Raw genomic sequence first — 16,657 nt, 5'->3', positions numbered from 1 at the left:
TATCCTGTCTGCCAACGGTGGCCAATGCCAGTGCCCCAGAGGGAGTGAACCTAACAGGTAATGATCAAGTGAGATCTCTCCTGCCATCTGTCTCCACCCTCTGACAAACAGAGGCTAGGGACACCATTCCTTACCCATCCTGGCTAATAGCTATTAATGGACTTAACCTCCATGAATTTATCTAGTTCTCTTTTAAATCCTGTTATAGTCCTAGCCTTCACCACCTCCTCAGGTAAGGAGTTCCACAGGTTGACTGTGCGCTGTGTGAAGAAGAACTTCCATTTATTTATTTTAAACCTGCTGCCCATTAATTTCATTTGGTGGCCCCTAGTTCTTATATTATGGGAATAAGTAAATAACTTTTTTCCTCATTCACTTTCTCCACAACCCTCATGATTTTATATACCTCTATCATATCCCCCCTTAGTCTCCTCTTTTTCAAGCTGAAGAGTCCTAGCCTCTTTAACCTCTTCTCAAAAGGGGCCCATTCCAAACCCCTAATTTGTAGTTGCCCTTTTGTGATGGTATCTTTCCCCAATCTGAACCTTAGAGTCCAAAAGTTGGGGTACCAGCATGAATACCCCTAAGCTTAATTACCAGCTTAGATCTGATACACTGCCACCACCCAAAAATATATAGTGTTTTGGGACACTCTGGTACCCTCAAAAATCTTCCCTGGGGACCCCAAGACCCAAATTCCTTGAGTCTTACAACACAGGGGAATAAACCCTTTCCCTCTCCTTCTCTTCCGCTCCAGGTGTTTTCTCCCTGGGCTCTTGGAGAGAGAGACAGATTCAAGCTCCGTGAATATAAAACAAAGGGATTCCACCCTTCTCCCCTCCCTGTTAAGTACAGACTCAATTCCCTTGAGCCTCAACAAGGGGAAAAAATCAAACAGGTCTTAAAAAGAAAACCTTTTAATAACTTTTACTTTTTTTCTTTCTTTGCAGCTCTGCAATTTAGATGGTAAACGTTACAGGGTCTTACAGCTTATAGACACTAGAAAGAAGCCTCCCCCCCAGCGAAAATACAATTTAAAATACTTCCAGTAAACTACACATTTGCAAATACAGAAAACAATCAAAAGACTATAACCGCCTTCTCTACTAAATACTCACTATTCTGAATATATAAGAGACTGTAGCATGGAGATTGGCAAGAAACCTGGTTGCACGCCTAGTCCCTTCCAGGACCCAGAGAGAACAAAGCAAAACCCAAAAAACACAAACAAAGGCTTCCCTCCACCGAGATTTGAAAGTGTCTTGTTTCCTGATTGGTCCTCTGGTCAGGTGTCCGGTTCACTGTTTAACTCTTTACAGGTAAAAGAGACATTAACCCTTAACTATCTGTTTATGACACCGTTCCTGAACCATTTCTAATGCCAGTATATCTTTTTGAGATGAGGAGACCACATCCGTATGCAGTATTCAAGATGTGGGCATACCATGGATTTATATAACGGCAATAAGATATTCTCCATCTTATTCTCTACCCCTTTTTAAATGATTCCTAACATCCTGTTTGCTTTTTTGAGTGCCGCTGGACACTGCATGGATGTCTTCAGAGAACTATCCATGATGACTCCAAGATCTTTCCTGATTAGTTGTAGCTAAATTAGCCCCCATCATATTGTATGTGTAGTTGGGGTTATTTTTTCCGATGTGCATTAGTTTACATTTATCTACATTAAATTTCATTTGCCGTTTTGTTGTCCAATCTCTTAGTTTTGTGAGATCTTTTTGAAGTTCTTCCCAGTCTCCTTTGGTCTTAACTATCTTGAGCAGTTCAGTATCATCTGCAAACTTTGCCACCTCACTGTTTACCCCTTTCTCCAGATCATTTATGAATAAGTTGAATAGGATTGGTCCTAGGACTGGTCCTTGGGGAACATCATTCTGAAAGTTTACCATTTATTCCTACCCTTTGTTCCCTGTCTTTTAACCAGTTCTCAATCCATGAAAGGATCTTCTATTATCCCATGACAGCTTAATTTACGTAAGAGCCCTTGGTGAGGGACCTGGTCAAAGACTTTCTGGAAATCTAAGTACACTCTGTCTACTGGAACCCCCTTGTCCACATGTTTGACCCCTTCAAAGAACTCTAATAGATTAGTAAGAAATGATTTCCCTTTACAGAAACCATGTTGGCTTTTGCCCAACAATTTATGTTCATCTGTGTGTCTGATAATTTTATTCTTTACTATTGTTTCAACTAATTTGCCCGGAACTGATGTTAGACTGTCTGTAAGTGCGAGGATCACCTCTAGAGCCCTTTTTAAACATTGGCGTAACATTACCTATTTTCCAGTCACTGGGTACAGAAACTGATTTAAAGGACAGGTTACAAATCATAGTTAATAGTTCCACAATTTCACATTTGAGTTCTTTTATAACTTCAGTGAATGCCATCTGGTCCTGATAAACTTAACAGTAACAAGTCATCAATTAATTCTACACCCTCCTCTAATGACACTTCAATCTGTGACAATTCCTCAGATTTGTCACCTACATAGGACAGCTCAGTTTTGGGAATCTCCCTAACATCCTCAGCCATGAAGACTGAAGCAAAGAATTCATTTCGTTTCTCCGCAATGACTTTTATCATCTTTAAGTGCTCCTTTTTTTATCTTGATCGTCCAGGGGCACCACTGGTTGTTTAGCAGGCTTCCTGCTTCTGATGTACTTAAACATTTTGTTATTACCTTTTGAGTTTTTGGCTAGCTATTCTTCAAATGCCTTCTTGGCTTTTCTTATTACATTTTTACAGTTGTGTTGATAAAATTCATACCTACTAACATCACTGATACCCAACAATCTTAGAGCTAAAGTGAAAACGATTGTGCTATCACATCTGTAAAGCAATTTTGAATGTGGATTCATAAATTTTGTATAATTCTGATTTTTGCACAATGGGGTCCCAGTCCGTGACTTACGACTCCTAGATGCTATGATAATACAAATAACAATTAATTCCCACAAATAAGTTTGCCTTGGGAGTATATTTACTGTTAAGTGGTATTTTTGGTCATATTCTGTTCTGAAAGAAAGTTATAAACAGTAACGGTGCAGCTTTCTTTCTGAGCAATTTGTGGTGATCCAAGGATTTTGTTAGAGCAGGAGTCTTAATTCAAAAAAGAGGAGAGAGAAAAAAAAAAAAAGCTGGGGATTTTCTGTGGCCAGCAGTTGACTGACAAAATAGTAGTAGCCCAATGCCTCTACATCAAAGGTAACAGTGCATGCATATTTTTAAATAGTCCAGTAGGTCTTTCAAAACGGTAGTTGATACACAGTTGCTGTTCAGTATGTGTAGAAGCATGAATGATGCTATCTAATTATTTCATTTGAAAGTACAAGGACAGGTTTTCAAAACAGGTTGGCTCTCCGCTGCTCTTCTTGTTGTCAATAGGAGCTGCAAGGTACTGAGCACTCTTAAAATAGTCTTCATGTACTTGCATAAACAGAAAGAGATTCTCTTGAAAATCTGGCCCCAGTTGTGGGTGTTAAGCATTTCTGAAAATGTGGTACATAGAATTATGTTCTGAAATAATGTGTTTCAGTGGGGCACGAAAGTGTACCTTCTTAGGCATTTATTAAATATCAGAAAAATACTCTGAAGACTGAATAATCTTCTTATTGCTTAGATTAATAAATAGCTCTTCATAATTCATATATTTTGCTTAGACATTCTCATAACTCTTTCTTGGCAAAATCTGACTTGCTGATTACCTGTTAAGTCGTCATGGATAATAACTGCCTTAAATAACAGGAATCTTTAGAGGACAAAACAGCTCTGCCCACCACATTTCTCCCCCCAACCCCTTTTCTGTCCATCACCAAAAATGAAAACTGGTTCTTGATAACTTACACTGTCTTGTCACATTCATTTAGACTCAACAGCATGAGACAGCCCAGTCAGACATAAAGCATTATTTTAATTTGGCCTGGGCATGTGTTTAGCAATTTGGGTATCGAGTACCTAATTAATCTGAAATCACTGTGGCAAGCTGAGTGGTGTGAAGACTAAAATACCAAGTTTGAAATATCAGATGCTTAGTTTTTGACTAATACTGTAGCTCCATTAACATGATCTGGAATATTGTGTTAGTTAGTGTGTGGCAGTTTGCTAAGTTACAAACAAAGCAATTCATATTTGATTTCTTTACCATGTCTATTTCATAGTATCCACTGTGTGTATTTGAAATATGCACTTAGAATATTTTTGAGGGTATAGGCTTTACATCAGGGTCATAACTTAATTTCAGATGTGAAACTAGCAGAGTATTCTTAATATTAATTTTTCATTTGGAGAGATTTGGAATTATTGTGTGTGTTCAGAGTTTTTTAAGTACTAGTATGCTCAGCATTAAGAGCCACATAATCTGATGGCCTCTACCTTACTGGCTAAACCGTCCATTGGCAATGTCAGGTTGAAATGATTCTTCAGTAAAACTGAAAAGAAAATACACTCATTAAGCAAAACAGGCATTGTTCAGGGTTAATAATTTTTTTTGTAATTCTTAAGAACTGCAATAGAGTTGGGACAGCCAGTTGCAAGGGCTGAAGAAATTTAACTTTTTAAAATGTCTTTCAGTGAAAATGTGCAGCAAGCATACTGGGAACTGAAGAGGGAAATGTCTAACTTGCACCTGGTGACTGAAATGCAAGCTGAGGTTCTACGAAAACTGAAAACCCCAACTGCAATCAAGAAAGGCAAGTCCGTGTACAAGTACAAACCACTGATCCAAGCTATACCATTTTAAAGAGAAACTAACTATCATATCTTATCAGAATCTCATCAATTGAAGTTGATAAGCCAGAGTGTATTATAGTTCCAGCCTAACCATTTACTGCTTTGGCTTCTGTCTCATACTGGTCAGCTTCACACATAAAGGTGTTGCTGATGTGTTTTTTCTTCAGTACTGTATTCTGTTCCCCTTGTGGCTTTTTTCTCAGTCAAGTGTCGCTGATGTGTACAAGGCTGAGGTGTTAACTTTACTCATATTTGACCTTTTACCACAACTACTTCATATTTAAAAAAACACAAAACAAAGATTTCACTTTTCAAATGCAATCTCTTACTTTAACAGTATCAAATATATAAAACATTTTGGTAGCATTTTAAAATTCAGGAACAGATTTTGAACTCTCCCTATAGCTATAATTTTTCTTACTAGTGATGAAAACATTCTGAAAACTTATCTCCCAGTGAAATAGAACTCCAGATGATGACATTTCCTGTAATTGAAATATTGATGCTGCAAAGCTGGTTTACCTCCTCCACCCTCTTAAAAACAATTGACAAAATTGGTCATTTCCATTGCTCTGGGGTTACTGCAGATTTTATACATTGCTGACTGAAATTATTTCAACTCTTGTATGCAACATTTCCTTCCAATGCAGGGGTTTTATGAAAGACCAATATTTGGCACTGTCACCTGTGATCTAATGACTGAAAGCTAAAGAAGAGAACAGGTTTCAGAGTAGCAGCCATGTTAGTCTGTATCTGCAAAAAGAACAGGCGTACTTGTGGCACCTTAGAGACTAACATTTATTTGAGCATAAGCTTTCGTGGGCTACAGCCCACTTCGTTGGATGCATAGAATGGAACGTATAGTGAGTATGTATATATATACATACAGAGAACATGAAAAGGTGGGCATTGAACAACCAAGTCTAAGAGGCTAATAAATTAAGATGAACTGTTGTCAGCAGAAGAAAAAAAACTTTTGTAGTGATAATCAAGATAGTTAAACTGTCTTAAATGGGCTATCTTGATTATCACTACAAAAGTTTTTTTTCTTCTGCTGACAACAGTTCATCTTAATTTATTAGCCTCTTAGAGTTGGGTGTTTTGATGTTCTCTGTGTGTGTATATATCTCCTCACTATATGTTCCATTCTATGCACCCGAAGAAGTGGGCTGTAGCCCACGAAAGCTTATGCTTAAATAAATGTTAGTCTCTAAGGTGCCACAAGTACTCCAGTGTTTTTAAAGAAGAGAATGTTCAGTTAGTGAGTAGTAGCATCCCTATTTTTCACTGGGTAGGAAATTCCAAAATGTAGGTTATAAATAGGATAAGCGATAGTCACTTGTTTATAGTATGTTTGATGATTGGTGACTGATGGTGCACTTCTTTGATAAGATATAACAGGTTAGAGAGCTCAGATGGCAGACCCAAAAGGCTAAATATTAGAGGAACACTTCGCTAATACAGAATTGGATGACTCAAGGAATTGATAATGGGATTAACCTCTAGGGCATCAGTTTGACTTTGGTCCTGGTCTGTGACTGATGATTACTATCTGAGGTATTCTATTAAATGAGTTGGTAGCTTCAGTCCAGTTCCCACTGGATGCGTGTCTGTCTACATTGAAAAAGTACACTAGTGACACACTTAACATCCAGTTTCAGAGGAGAAATCAAGGATTGCTTGGACTCTGAATAATGCTCTAGTCCGAAGAAGTCTGTTCTGGTCAGGGTGTGTGATGGTAGTGTAAGGAAGTATGCATTTGCTGTGCTGTAGTGGTTCTGTGGCTGTTGTCTTTCTCTCATCTGCACAAGTGCTAACAATTCATTTCCCCACCAGAAAACTCATTGCAGCAGCATTTTCTGCAGTCAGTAGTGGAGTTATGCATCAAGGGATTTAGAAGGCGGCATCATAAATTGGTCTGTTGAGGTCTGGATTTTTGCAAGGCTTATTTTGAAGGTTTCTTTGCCCACAATCATTTATTGACACATGTAAGCATCTGGCTTTATTTCCTGTTGCAAGCTTCCAATCTTAAAGCTGGACTTGGCTTACTGATTCATCAATGTCTTGTATTAATGCAGTGCAGTTATGATGCACCTGTGTTGTTAACATGCAGAGTATAACCTTGATGGTCTTGGACTATTCATGGGAGAAAATCAGTTTGCCTACTAACTGTGTTCATGCAATCCTCATCTTCTAAACACGAATTGGCTTTTAGGGGTCATGATGATAAAAGAAACTTCTAGAATTAAGAGAGCTAATAGACAAACCTGATCCTCACTTTAACAAATGTTTCCAGATATTCCAGGCCCTTCTAAAATGATATCCTTGCATATTTTAGGGTTGACTTGAGTCACAAATTGGGCAAGTAAAGATGACTAGACTGTGAATTAATATAATGGAAAACCTGTGACAACAGCAAAGAATGTATTTGCTTTCTTTTACAAGGACCATTGTATTTTCAGAATGTTTCACACATGTAGAATAGTATGTTCCCAAGCAGGCACTTTGAGGAAAAGTTGCTGGTAGAATCTGGAATGTTTTTGGAAAAAGTCATGAGTCAAGGTCTATTGAATTTTGTTCAAAAAATTTTGGGCAGAAGTAGAATAAACTTCCTTTCCTTCCCATGGTGTTTTACTCTATTCTAAGTTCCATGTTTGAGCACCTTGAAGTTTGTTCTATAACAGAAGTGAGGCTTTTTTTTCAGAAATCCTTTTACTTTTCAACACTGGTTCATACTCCTCAGAGAAATCGAGAGGGTAAGCAATTTATAGAGCTCAAAATAATTGATGCGACACTTCAATCTTGCCAACAGAATGTCAGTTGCAACAGGTATATGGATTAATGGAATCCACATACAAGACACTGTTCACAAAAAGCAGCTCATCACTTCCTGAAGCATTTTGGAAATCTTTAAGTGTAATGGATGAAAAACAATGAGAAACTGGGCTGTTCTCTGATGCTTTGCAGTACCTTAACATATAGTAAGTAGAACATGAACAAATTTAAGATTGAAGCCTATATAATGCTGTAGCTTCTTACATGAATTGGGCATTATATAACTCTTAAATGTTGAGAGATCCACTGTAGGAAGCTATCTGAATTGACACACTTTTGCTGTTTGTGTTTAGAAGCAAAAATGTTCTTAAATAAGGAAGCTGCTATCTCAGAAAAATTGACAAAGTTCATTCTTGTTTTGAGTTCTTGCTTGGCTGATACAGTTGGTCAAATCTTGACTACAACCAGCTTATACTGTTTACTATTCAGTTCTCTCACCGCCTCATAGGAAGGATGAAATGGAAGATTTCTCTTTTGCTGCTGTCACTTCGAATGCCCTCTGTCTGTGGAAACAAAAATTTTCCTCAGAATTTATCTCAATATTTCAGCCATTTGTTTCTGTCCTGAACTAGCTCCAGCCCACTGAGACTCAATCATCATAAAGTGCATGGAGTTTTTTTGGATGCATTTTCTCATCCTTACAATTTCATCTACTTCTCAGTAGGCCATTTCCTTCAATGTGAGTATTCCTCTCCCTATGTGTGTGATAGATATAAAATATACACATGCTCATAAGCAAAATACAGCAAGCTCCTCAGGGATCACTTAGTACGACAAGGCACCAGTCCTGATTAGGCCTACCCACTGCTACAAAACAAACAGATAGTATATGTTGTGTATATGACTACTCAATAGTAGGACAACGCTGCCTGAGTGGCCCTGTGTGCTTCTCTTGTCAACTAATCGTAGTCTTTTAGAGTGTAGAAACTTGGGATGTTAAAGTACTTTCACGTTGAACATCAGAAATACTGACCTTGAAATTTTTATTAAGTTATAACCCAGACTGTTGGTCACAGACAATAGACAGGTTGCATTGTCCCACAATTTTTGAGATGAATAGTTATGCTACTAATAGCTTGGTTGTCAATAGAAGGTTCAGTTTAACTAGAAGTATCCAAGGAGTAATAATACAATTCCCTTCCTAAACTTCTAACTGAATAGCACTTCACCTGCCCTAAAGCTTCTCCAATCCCAGTATTCACAGCATTTGGACTACAGTATGTGGTTGCCATTTGTCCTTGTACCTATGAATAGCTTACATCTCAAGCACTGCTTTTTATACCTATCAGCACAGATTGGGTGAGTCACAAATTTCTCAACTATATCTTCCGGATGTGACAACTGGCCATTGGAAAGTGCTTTTTACTGAAATTTGCTAATTGGTCACCATTTTTTCACTTTCCCTGGCAGGGTGATACTACATCCTGTTGAGAGGGCACTGAGTCTTCTGTTTGTCCCTTATGAGCGTTGTGTTTGTAAACCAGAGTTTGTATTCTAGTTTCATAGCTATTGTAGGAAACTTAACTTGTAGTATCTAACTGACAATCCTCATTTACTAATCCTCATTAAATTTGTAGTGAAATGCTAAAGAGAAATAGAGGTGGTATGGGCAATTGAGCCCCGCCCACTCCTTGTCACATACTCGCCCAACATGTGGTCAGTCCCATTCCCACTTCTGGATAGTTGCTGCCTGTTTAAAACCTGGTCCTTGAACAGAGAAGCAGTAAGCTCCATGCCATCTCCCCACTATTGCTTCATGGACTGAGGATGAGTTCAGGACCTAGCAGCAGCAGGAGGCTGCTCATTCAGAGACAATGAAATAGATTCTTTGCAGGCAAGCAACATTCAGAGATTCCAAGGCCAGAAGGGACGGTTGTGAATCGTAGATCTTTCTGAGCCCAAGTAGATCATCCTGGTGCAGCACTCTATACTTGCCTTACCAAACTCCCAAAGATTCACCAGTCCCTCCTACATCTATGTGGGAACGAGTTGATTTGGTTTTTGAGATAGTGCTATTTTATTGAGTTATGGTGAAACTTGCAAAATATATTTGAATAAAATTTGTGTTAACTCGGATTAATGAGCACTTCGAAGCAGTATATGCGATCCATTAGCTGAAAAGTTGTCCTGTTACACTAGGCATATTTCTGAATGTATGTACACTATATCTTCTAGATACATAAATTAAGAATTACATTTTAGTTGTCTTCTCTCTTCAGCTTCTACTAGTGCACCAGTACAATGTGTTGAAGACGTGGAGAAGAACCTCACAAAGTTATATTTGACTTCTTCTGGGGCAGTCTACAAAAAACCCTCTCTTTCACAAAATGACAAACTTCTCTGCAATGCCATAGCTTCCCCTCTCCCAAGAGATGTAAAAATCCTGTCTGAACAGGCAAATCTCCAGTCATGGACAGATGAGAGACCCATCCCGATCGGCAGCACAATCTGTCATGAACAAAACTCGTATGGAAAGAGCTCTCTGGAAGATAATTCCTGGGTGTTCCCAAGCCCTCCAAAACCTAGCGAGACAATGTTTTGGGAAATGAAAAATAAATCATCTTTGTCCAACTACCCAATAGATTACCTGGATCAGTGTAATCAAAACTGCCTGCACAAGAGCTAAGTAGTTCCTGAGACAGACTGGGGCTGATTCTGAATAGGTACCTGAGTACTAGAATTTTTTAAAGAGAAAAATAGTTTAGCTGAAATGTGGAGATAACTACTTTTGTCTTGTTCCAAGATTGGGGGAGGACCTGATTACTCGTTGCTGTAAATCAGGACTAAATCAAAGGAGCTATACTCGTAATACAGGTGTAAGCAAATCAGAATCAGCCCCTAAATACTTGGTCCTCTTATACTGAACATGACACACACTTGCAAATATTACACAGACTGAATATTGAACTCTTGGACTAAATCAAAAAAATCCAGCTCTGCACTTCAGTTAGCTGTATGTCCATAACACTGCTCATAAAGGCATTTGGTATCCTGTGTTCGAAACTTCTTGAAAGCTGTGAGCTTACCTCTGACAGAAGTGTCTTTCAGATATTAAACTCTCAGGTAAAGAATGGAATTGGAATGTTGTTTTGACCCCCTCTGGTTTAGGATAGTCACTGGATTTATAATGTGTGATATATGTCAGGAAGAAATGGTGAGATTTATAAGGTTTTTTCCAAAATCATGTTTATGTAACATGTATAAACCAATACTGCTAGGATACACTGTTCAGACAGCACCTTTTCTTTGGCCTTACAGTAAGTATTTAAAGATCATAAATAGATGCTGCCGAAAGCTGAAATTCACGGACATAGTTTTTATTTGTCTCCACTGACAAAGGAAATTAATTGCATTCTACGCACACTGGTGCCTGTTATAGAATCACCCTAACCAAAATGCAATGATCTTTGTGTGCCTCATTTGTGTATCACCACAATCTTCACTTTAACTGTATCGTTTCTAAGGCCACCAATATTTTTTTTGTCACAAGAACAGAAGCCTTAACTTGAGCAGCTCGGCTGTTAAGTATTAGTGTTCGAAATACACAACTGTGCCATATTGATGGGGTTTTTCTTCTGTTTTGTAGAAAACTAAAGTGTTTCAAATTATGAATTTGCCAACTTTATACAGTTGTGTCCATATACTGATGTATGTGGTTAAGTGGTATAAAGACCAATTTCTCTTTAAACCAAGGAAGCTTCTAGGCCAGAGGTTCTCGAACTTCTGTATTCGTGACCCCTTTCACACAGCAAGCCTCTGAATCAGACCCCCCCCCCATAAATTAAAAACACTTTTTTTTTATATTTAACACTCTCTTATAAATGCTGGAGGCAAACTGGGGCTTGGGCTGAAGGCTGACAGCTCATGACCCCCTGGGGGGTCATGACACCCAGTTTGAGAACCACTGTTCTAGGCATTTAAGTCTTGCTCTTTGGGAGAGCAGTTTTAGAACTATTTGGCTTCATACACCAGGTTTAAAGTGAAATGGTTGAAATGTACAATACTTACAAGGAAAATCATCCATTGGGTATTCATATTCTCAGTGAATATAAAGTTTAATTGGAAGTAAAATGATTAGTACTGGTAATTATTCTCTGTATACAGGAAACAAGCATCCAAATTCACTGGTCTACCTTAAGGTCAATGTTAAAGAAAAAATGGATTTCACAACAGTTAAGCAGTAAAATATATATTAAAAAAAAAGCTAGTAACTTCTGTAGGAAAGTTATGACTGTAATGCAGCCATATCAGTGATGTACTTTAAAAGTGTGATGAAATGTGGGCACTACGTGACTTATGTGGGTCCACTCACTCCTCCCCCCTCCCCCCCCCGCCCATGCATTCAGTACTTCATATGATAGCCATCTCCTTCTTATGTACTGGACTTTTGTCTATCTTGAAGTCAAAAGAATGTCTTTGATACCATCTATTTGATTAGCAAACAGCATACATAAATAATATGCCTACCTTTCATTAGATATGTTTTTATCTTTCTGTTATCTTGCTCACGTATACTGGTTTGTCTGTGATTAATGGAAATAGTGTCAGATGTTGGAATTTATTCTGACCAATGAACATGGCTGACTCAAGGGAGTACAAGCTCTTGCAAAGTAATAGAACAAACCCCAATATGCATAAAACAAATCCAAGTCACTAGGCTTTAGCTGATAGAACCAACTACCTGTGTAATAACAAAGCAGCAGAAACTATTTCTCATGTGGCTGCACTATATTGTATCTAGTTCTAATGTAATTTACTGGGTTTACTCCCTTGGTTACAAAGATTTTTGGTAAGTTTAATGTATTCAACAGCCATCAACCTGATTAACAGTTAGAATTATGCAAGGAAGGAATCCTGTTTAAAATTTTAAATAAATTTTTATTTTTGTTTGAAATGGGCTTCACTTATAAATCTCTATGGGCTTTGGCAAGCATAGTGTTTCCTTTGTTGTTGTTCTCTAAATTTCTTATTTTTAGGTTGTGTGCAAAACAGGGAAGAATTTGAATCTGAGCACAGATCAGTGAAAATATAAAAGATTAAATTCAAGGTCCCTTCTTAGCCCTTAGGAGAAGTGTACACCTCCACAGATTGTTCTGACATGTGGAGGAGGAGTATTCTCCTCCTGGGCACATGAAAGTAGATTCTCCCTTTCCTCTTCCAAAAGTGCCCCTTTCCAATCTTGTCCTACTCTTCACATTTTTGTAAACAGCTAGGCTGCACTTCAGCATGAAGCCGCTCTGTTATCTGTGCAAGGAAGTCCCTGGGCCTAGGCCTCTGCTACAGGTATGTGCTGAGGAAGGAAAGGCAGCACTAGGTGAGGGGGACTGCTAGATTCTGACAGATGAGACAAGGTGGAGCTTGCTGTAGGCTGGAGTTGCAGTCCACTAATAGCAACAAGCAGCTCTACCATAACCCTTGAAAAGAGAAGCTCTGGGTTTGGAGTCATTTGGGAACTGGCCAGTTTCTGAGGTGGGGAGGCATTTGTTGGGCTAAAGTCTACAATCAAATCTTGATTAAAAAGAGCAATTTAAATCATGCTTTTTGTGGCTTGTAAGAATTTTTCCATTTTCAAAAATCAAAGGTACGTATTGCACATGCTCATAAATTGCATGCTAATACCATCACAAAGGGTAAAGAATGGCTGTAGGGTTTATTTTTTTTGAGGGAGGGGTTGTATAAGAAAACAAAATTCAGTCCAGTTGATCAATGTGTAAGTGGGGGTAGAAAGCAAAAATCCCCACAACACACAAGTAAAAATTTCCTCTGAAACTGGGTAAATTGTATAAATTAAACACTTCTTGAAAAATCAAATTGTTAAATTTCATGACCCATGTGAACTGGTCACTGCTGTGACTCGCAGCCCTATTCATCTTTGATGGTAGTAGTATGAAAATGTTACAGAATATTGAACTTTTCTTGGAAAGACATGGTTAGAATTCTTAGTCCTAAACACGGTTTGTTGCTTTTCATATCAAGTGAACATAAAGCAAGTTGACTGCATATTAAGTATCTGGAAAGTCACTTATTTCCCAGGTATTTTTTACTAATTGTTAACACTGGCATAGTATAAACTTAGAGGCACTGTCAATTTTAAATTCAAAAGGTAGTAACAGTTTCAGGAACTTTATGTCCTGAGTCTACTGACTGTGGTTTTCTCCTCCCTTGTTGCTGTGGGAAATATCCAGGCCAAGGAGGGACGAGAAGTGAAGCCCCAAAACTAGCTTCCTCTAACGGGTTGCCAAATGTATAAAGTGAACAGATTTTTTTTCATTTCTTCTAGTTACAATAAGCTTGGTAGTGGGTTGCAATGACAGTATTTTTTTTTTAAAAAGTCCCTTTACGTTGATTGTCCCTTTTTGTTTTCAATTAATAGTACAAATACAAATTAAAATCATACTTTTCCCCATAAATGTAAAGTAAGGAACAGTCTTCTTCCAAATGCTGATCAATGTCTGTGGGAAGGTTTTACGCAGCTTTAACACTACTGCTCTGCTGTAGATCTAGTATATTTAGCTATGGAGTGAAACACCTGCTAAGTTGATTAGGGATTTGGGGCAAGAAAGATGTGGATCATGTGCTTAAAAAAAAAAAAATCTCTTCAGCTGAGGGGCAGTATTTTTTGATAAATACAACTGTTTGTGTTGCTCAGACCAGCCAAATTTGGAAGGTAAACATGTCTGTGTAAACTGAAATGTGAGTGAAAGTTACAATTAAGGGGATGGAAGAAATAAGGTGCAACTTACCTGGGGTGGCGGAGTAAGCAAGCCTGGGGCCCCTTTAAGCTGAGGAGGAAACATGATTTTTATATACCTTCCCCTGACACACTGGAGTGTGCTTGGCTCATCTTTGACTTGCAAGGCAGAAAGAATGGAAGTGTCTTCAAAACAGGAACTATGAGGGGGAAAAAAGCCCAGGAGGGCTATGGCATTGCTCCTTGCTTCCATTGGAGGTTGGCAATCTCTGGAGGGGGGGGGAGGAGAAAGGAGGCATCTATTTCAATCTGTCTTCTTGAATGACATGTTTTTTGCTTCCTTACTTCCTGGTAGGCGGGGATTCACCGCTGAGCGAGTGTAGGAAGAGGGGATGCTAGACAAAAACCATTTCAGCCTTAATGTTTAAACATTTCGATATGTTCATCTTCCATTAAAACTTAACCAGGTCAGATTTCTCCCAAACAGTTGTGTTAAACAATCTTTAATGGAAGGGGCTGTACAGGGGCAGGAACTATACTGCCACACAAAGTCTGAGACTGGCTGTTGTGCCTGTTAATTCCTTCCTGGGCCAGCAGGAACTGAGCAGGTTGTAAAGATACTAATGGGGGATGAAAGGCAGGAGCACTTATGAAATAACTGGAGTCCCACCTTAACAGCTAATGCTGGGAGTAGCACCATGGCCAATGTAGTGGGAAAAACTTGGGGGAAACTTTCACAGGCAAAAATTAACTGTGCCAGCCCTACTTACTCCTCAAGCAGTCCTAAAAGGATTTCAACCTAAGCCCCCACTGCATTGGAGGCTTGCATCTCTCTGCTATAAGTGCTCAAAACAGCTTCTTGACACGGCTGGTGTGGTGGTTACCTCTTATTTTTAGATAGCAGTGTGACATCTTAAGCGAAATTTTCTAAGTGAAATTAACATGTTGAAAAAGTGTACAACTAAATCTTCCATGGTGAAGGGGGAAACCTGAATCTCTCCAACACTTTTATCCAGAACTTGAGACAGGGTAAGAAAGACGGATATGGCTGCATGTCACTTCAGTCCTGTACAGGAGACATTCTCTGGCCTACTGCAGCGATGTAGGCAAAAGAAAGTAAACTACAAAACCAGTTCCTTCTCTAATGTGAGCCAGCATAATTCCATTGATTGTACTGCTGTTATTCTGCTGGTATTAGTGGTTCTGACCCACATAACTACAGAGTAGCAATGACCTATCTCTATTCAATCACTACCACCTGGTTGCAGCACCTACAATGTTAAAAATTGAAGGCTTCAAACTCCTCATGAGGCCAATTTTTGGATAGTGGCCCTGATTCTGCTCTCTCAGTGATTTAGGACCCTTAAGATGACGTACTCCAGACTTGCTGATTTCATACAGATCAATGTATTAGTCTCCATTTTAATGCTTTATATTCAGACTCCATTGTGTCTTTCAACTTAGCTGCTATCTTTTCAAAACACTAAGGATTTACCTGCATGAATTCCACTTTTGCCTGTTTGTTAGAATTGAGAGTACCAAGAGCCAAGTTCAATATCTAGGGGTTTCTCCAACAATACAACCCAAAAGAAGCTCGAGTCCTCACCCAGTAACCTAGGACAATTACAGATCACTCCATGGGCACCACTAAGAGGCAGTACTTCCCCTCTCAGAAATACAGAATGTGAATGTAGAAAAGAAACTTTTATTAAAAGGAGGGAAGTAACCTGGCTTTAAGTTGAGCAAACATCACCACAAACATAGTTCATAAACCATCAGCAAAAGACCCCCCTCAAATAAGTTGGGTAGGGTCCTTTTCAGTCAGGTTCTTAAGGCCAGCAACCAAAAGTCTCTTTCATGTGCCCTTCCTGTCTCTGCACCCTACTCCCAGTTGTCCTTGGTCAGTGCAGACCCAGAGTCCAGAGGTACATCCACAGAGTTCACCTTCCGCCCTGGTTGGAGGTAGGGTAAGAAGGCACTTCACTTGCTCACGGCCCTGCCAGCTGATCAGCACTCTGCTCCTCTTCACTGGCAGCCCTGCCACTGGATCTCCATGCCACCCTGCCAAACACATACTAATCTGCTGGGATGTCATCAGGTCCCACCACTTAACACAGCTCTGTGATTTCAGCTGTCAGTAGGGGGAGCCTCACTGCTGGTACATACTGGGCAGTCTCTTGCATTAGACACACTGTCCAAAAACAGGTCTAACATTTAGACCTAGGTATCAGTGATTTCAGCTTTGTGATGTGTATCAAGACTCTCAATTGAGTCTAAATTAGCTGTTATTACACAGTGGAGGGAGAAAGGGTCAAATTGTGTCTGAGGCCTGTTAGGCAGAGACCACCCTCTCAACTCATTGGGCTTTGGAACCTCTACCTA

At 39.1% G+C, this 16,657-nt stretch overlaps 1 protein-coding gene across 2 annotated transcripts in view; it reads left to right on the top strand.

Moving 5' to 3' along the window:
* The window catches only part of AZI2 (5-azacytidine induced 2), a 54,105-nt gene extending 43,445 nt beyond the window's left edge, over positions 1–10,660 (top strand). For both annotated transcript variants that reach the window (XM_030550998.1, XM_030550999.1), the window contains exons 7-8: positions 4,591–4,709; positions 9,804–10,660. In XM_030550998.1, coding sequence (XP_030406858.1) covers positions 4,591–4,709; positions 9,804–10,210 — 526 coding nt within the window. In that variant the 3' untranslated portion in view covers positions 10,211–10,660. The remainder of the gene's footprint in view (positions 1–4,590; positions 4,710–9,803) is intronic.
* The last annotated feature ends 5,997 nt before the right edge of the window (positions 10,661–16,657 follow it).

Source organism: Gopherus evgoodei, chromosome 2 (assembly GCF_007399415.2).
Source record: "Gopherus evgoodei ecotype Sinaloan lineage chromosome 2, rGopEvg1_v1.p, whole genome shotgun sequence".
Taxonomy (NCBI): domain Eukaryota; kingdom Metazoa; phylum Chordata; order Testudines; family Testudinidae; genus Gopherus; species Gopherus evgoodei.
This window is presented reverse-complemented; position numbering and strand designations above follow the sequence as displayed.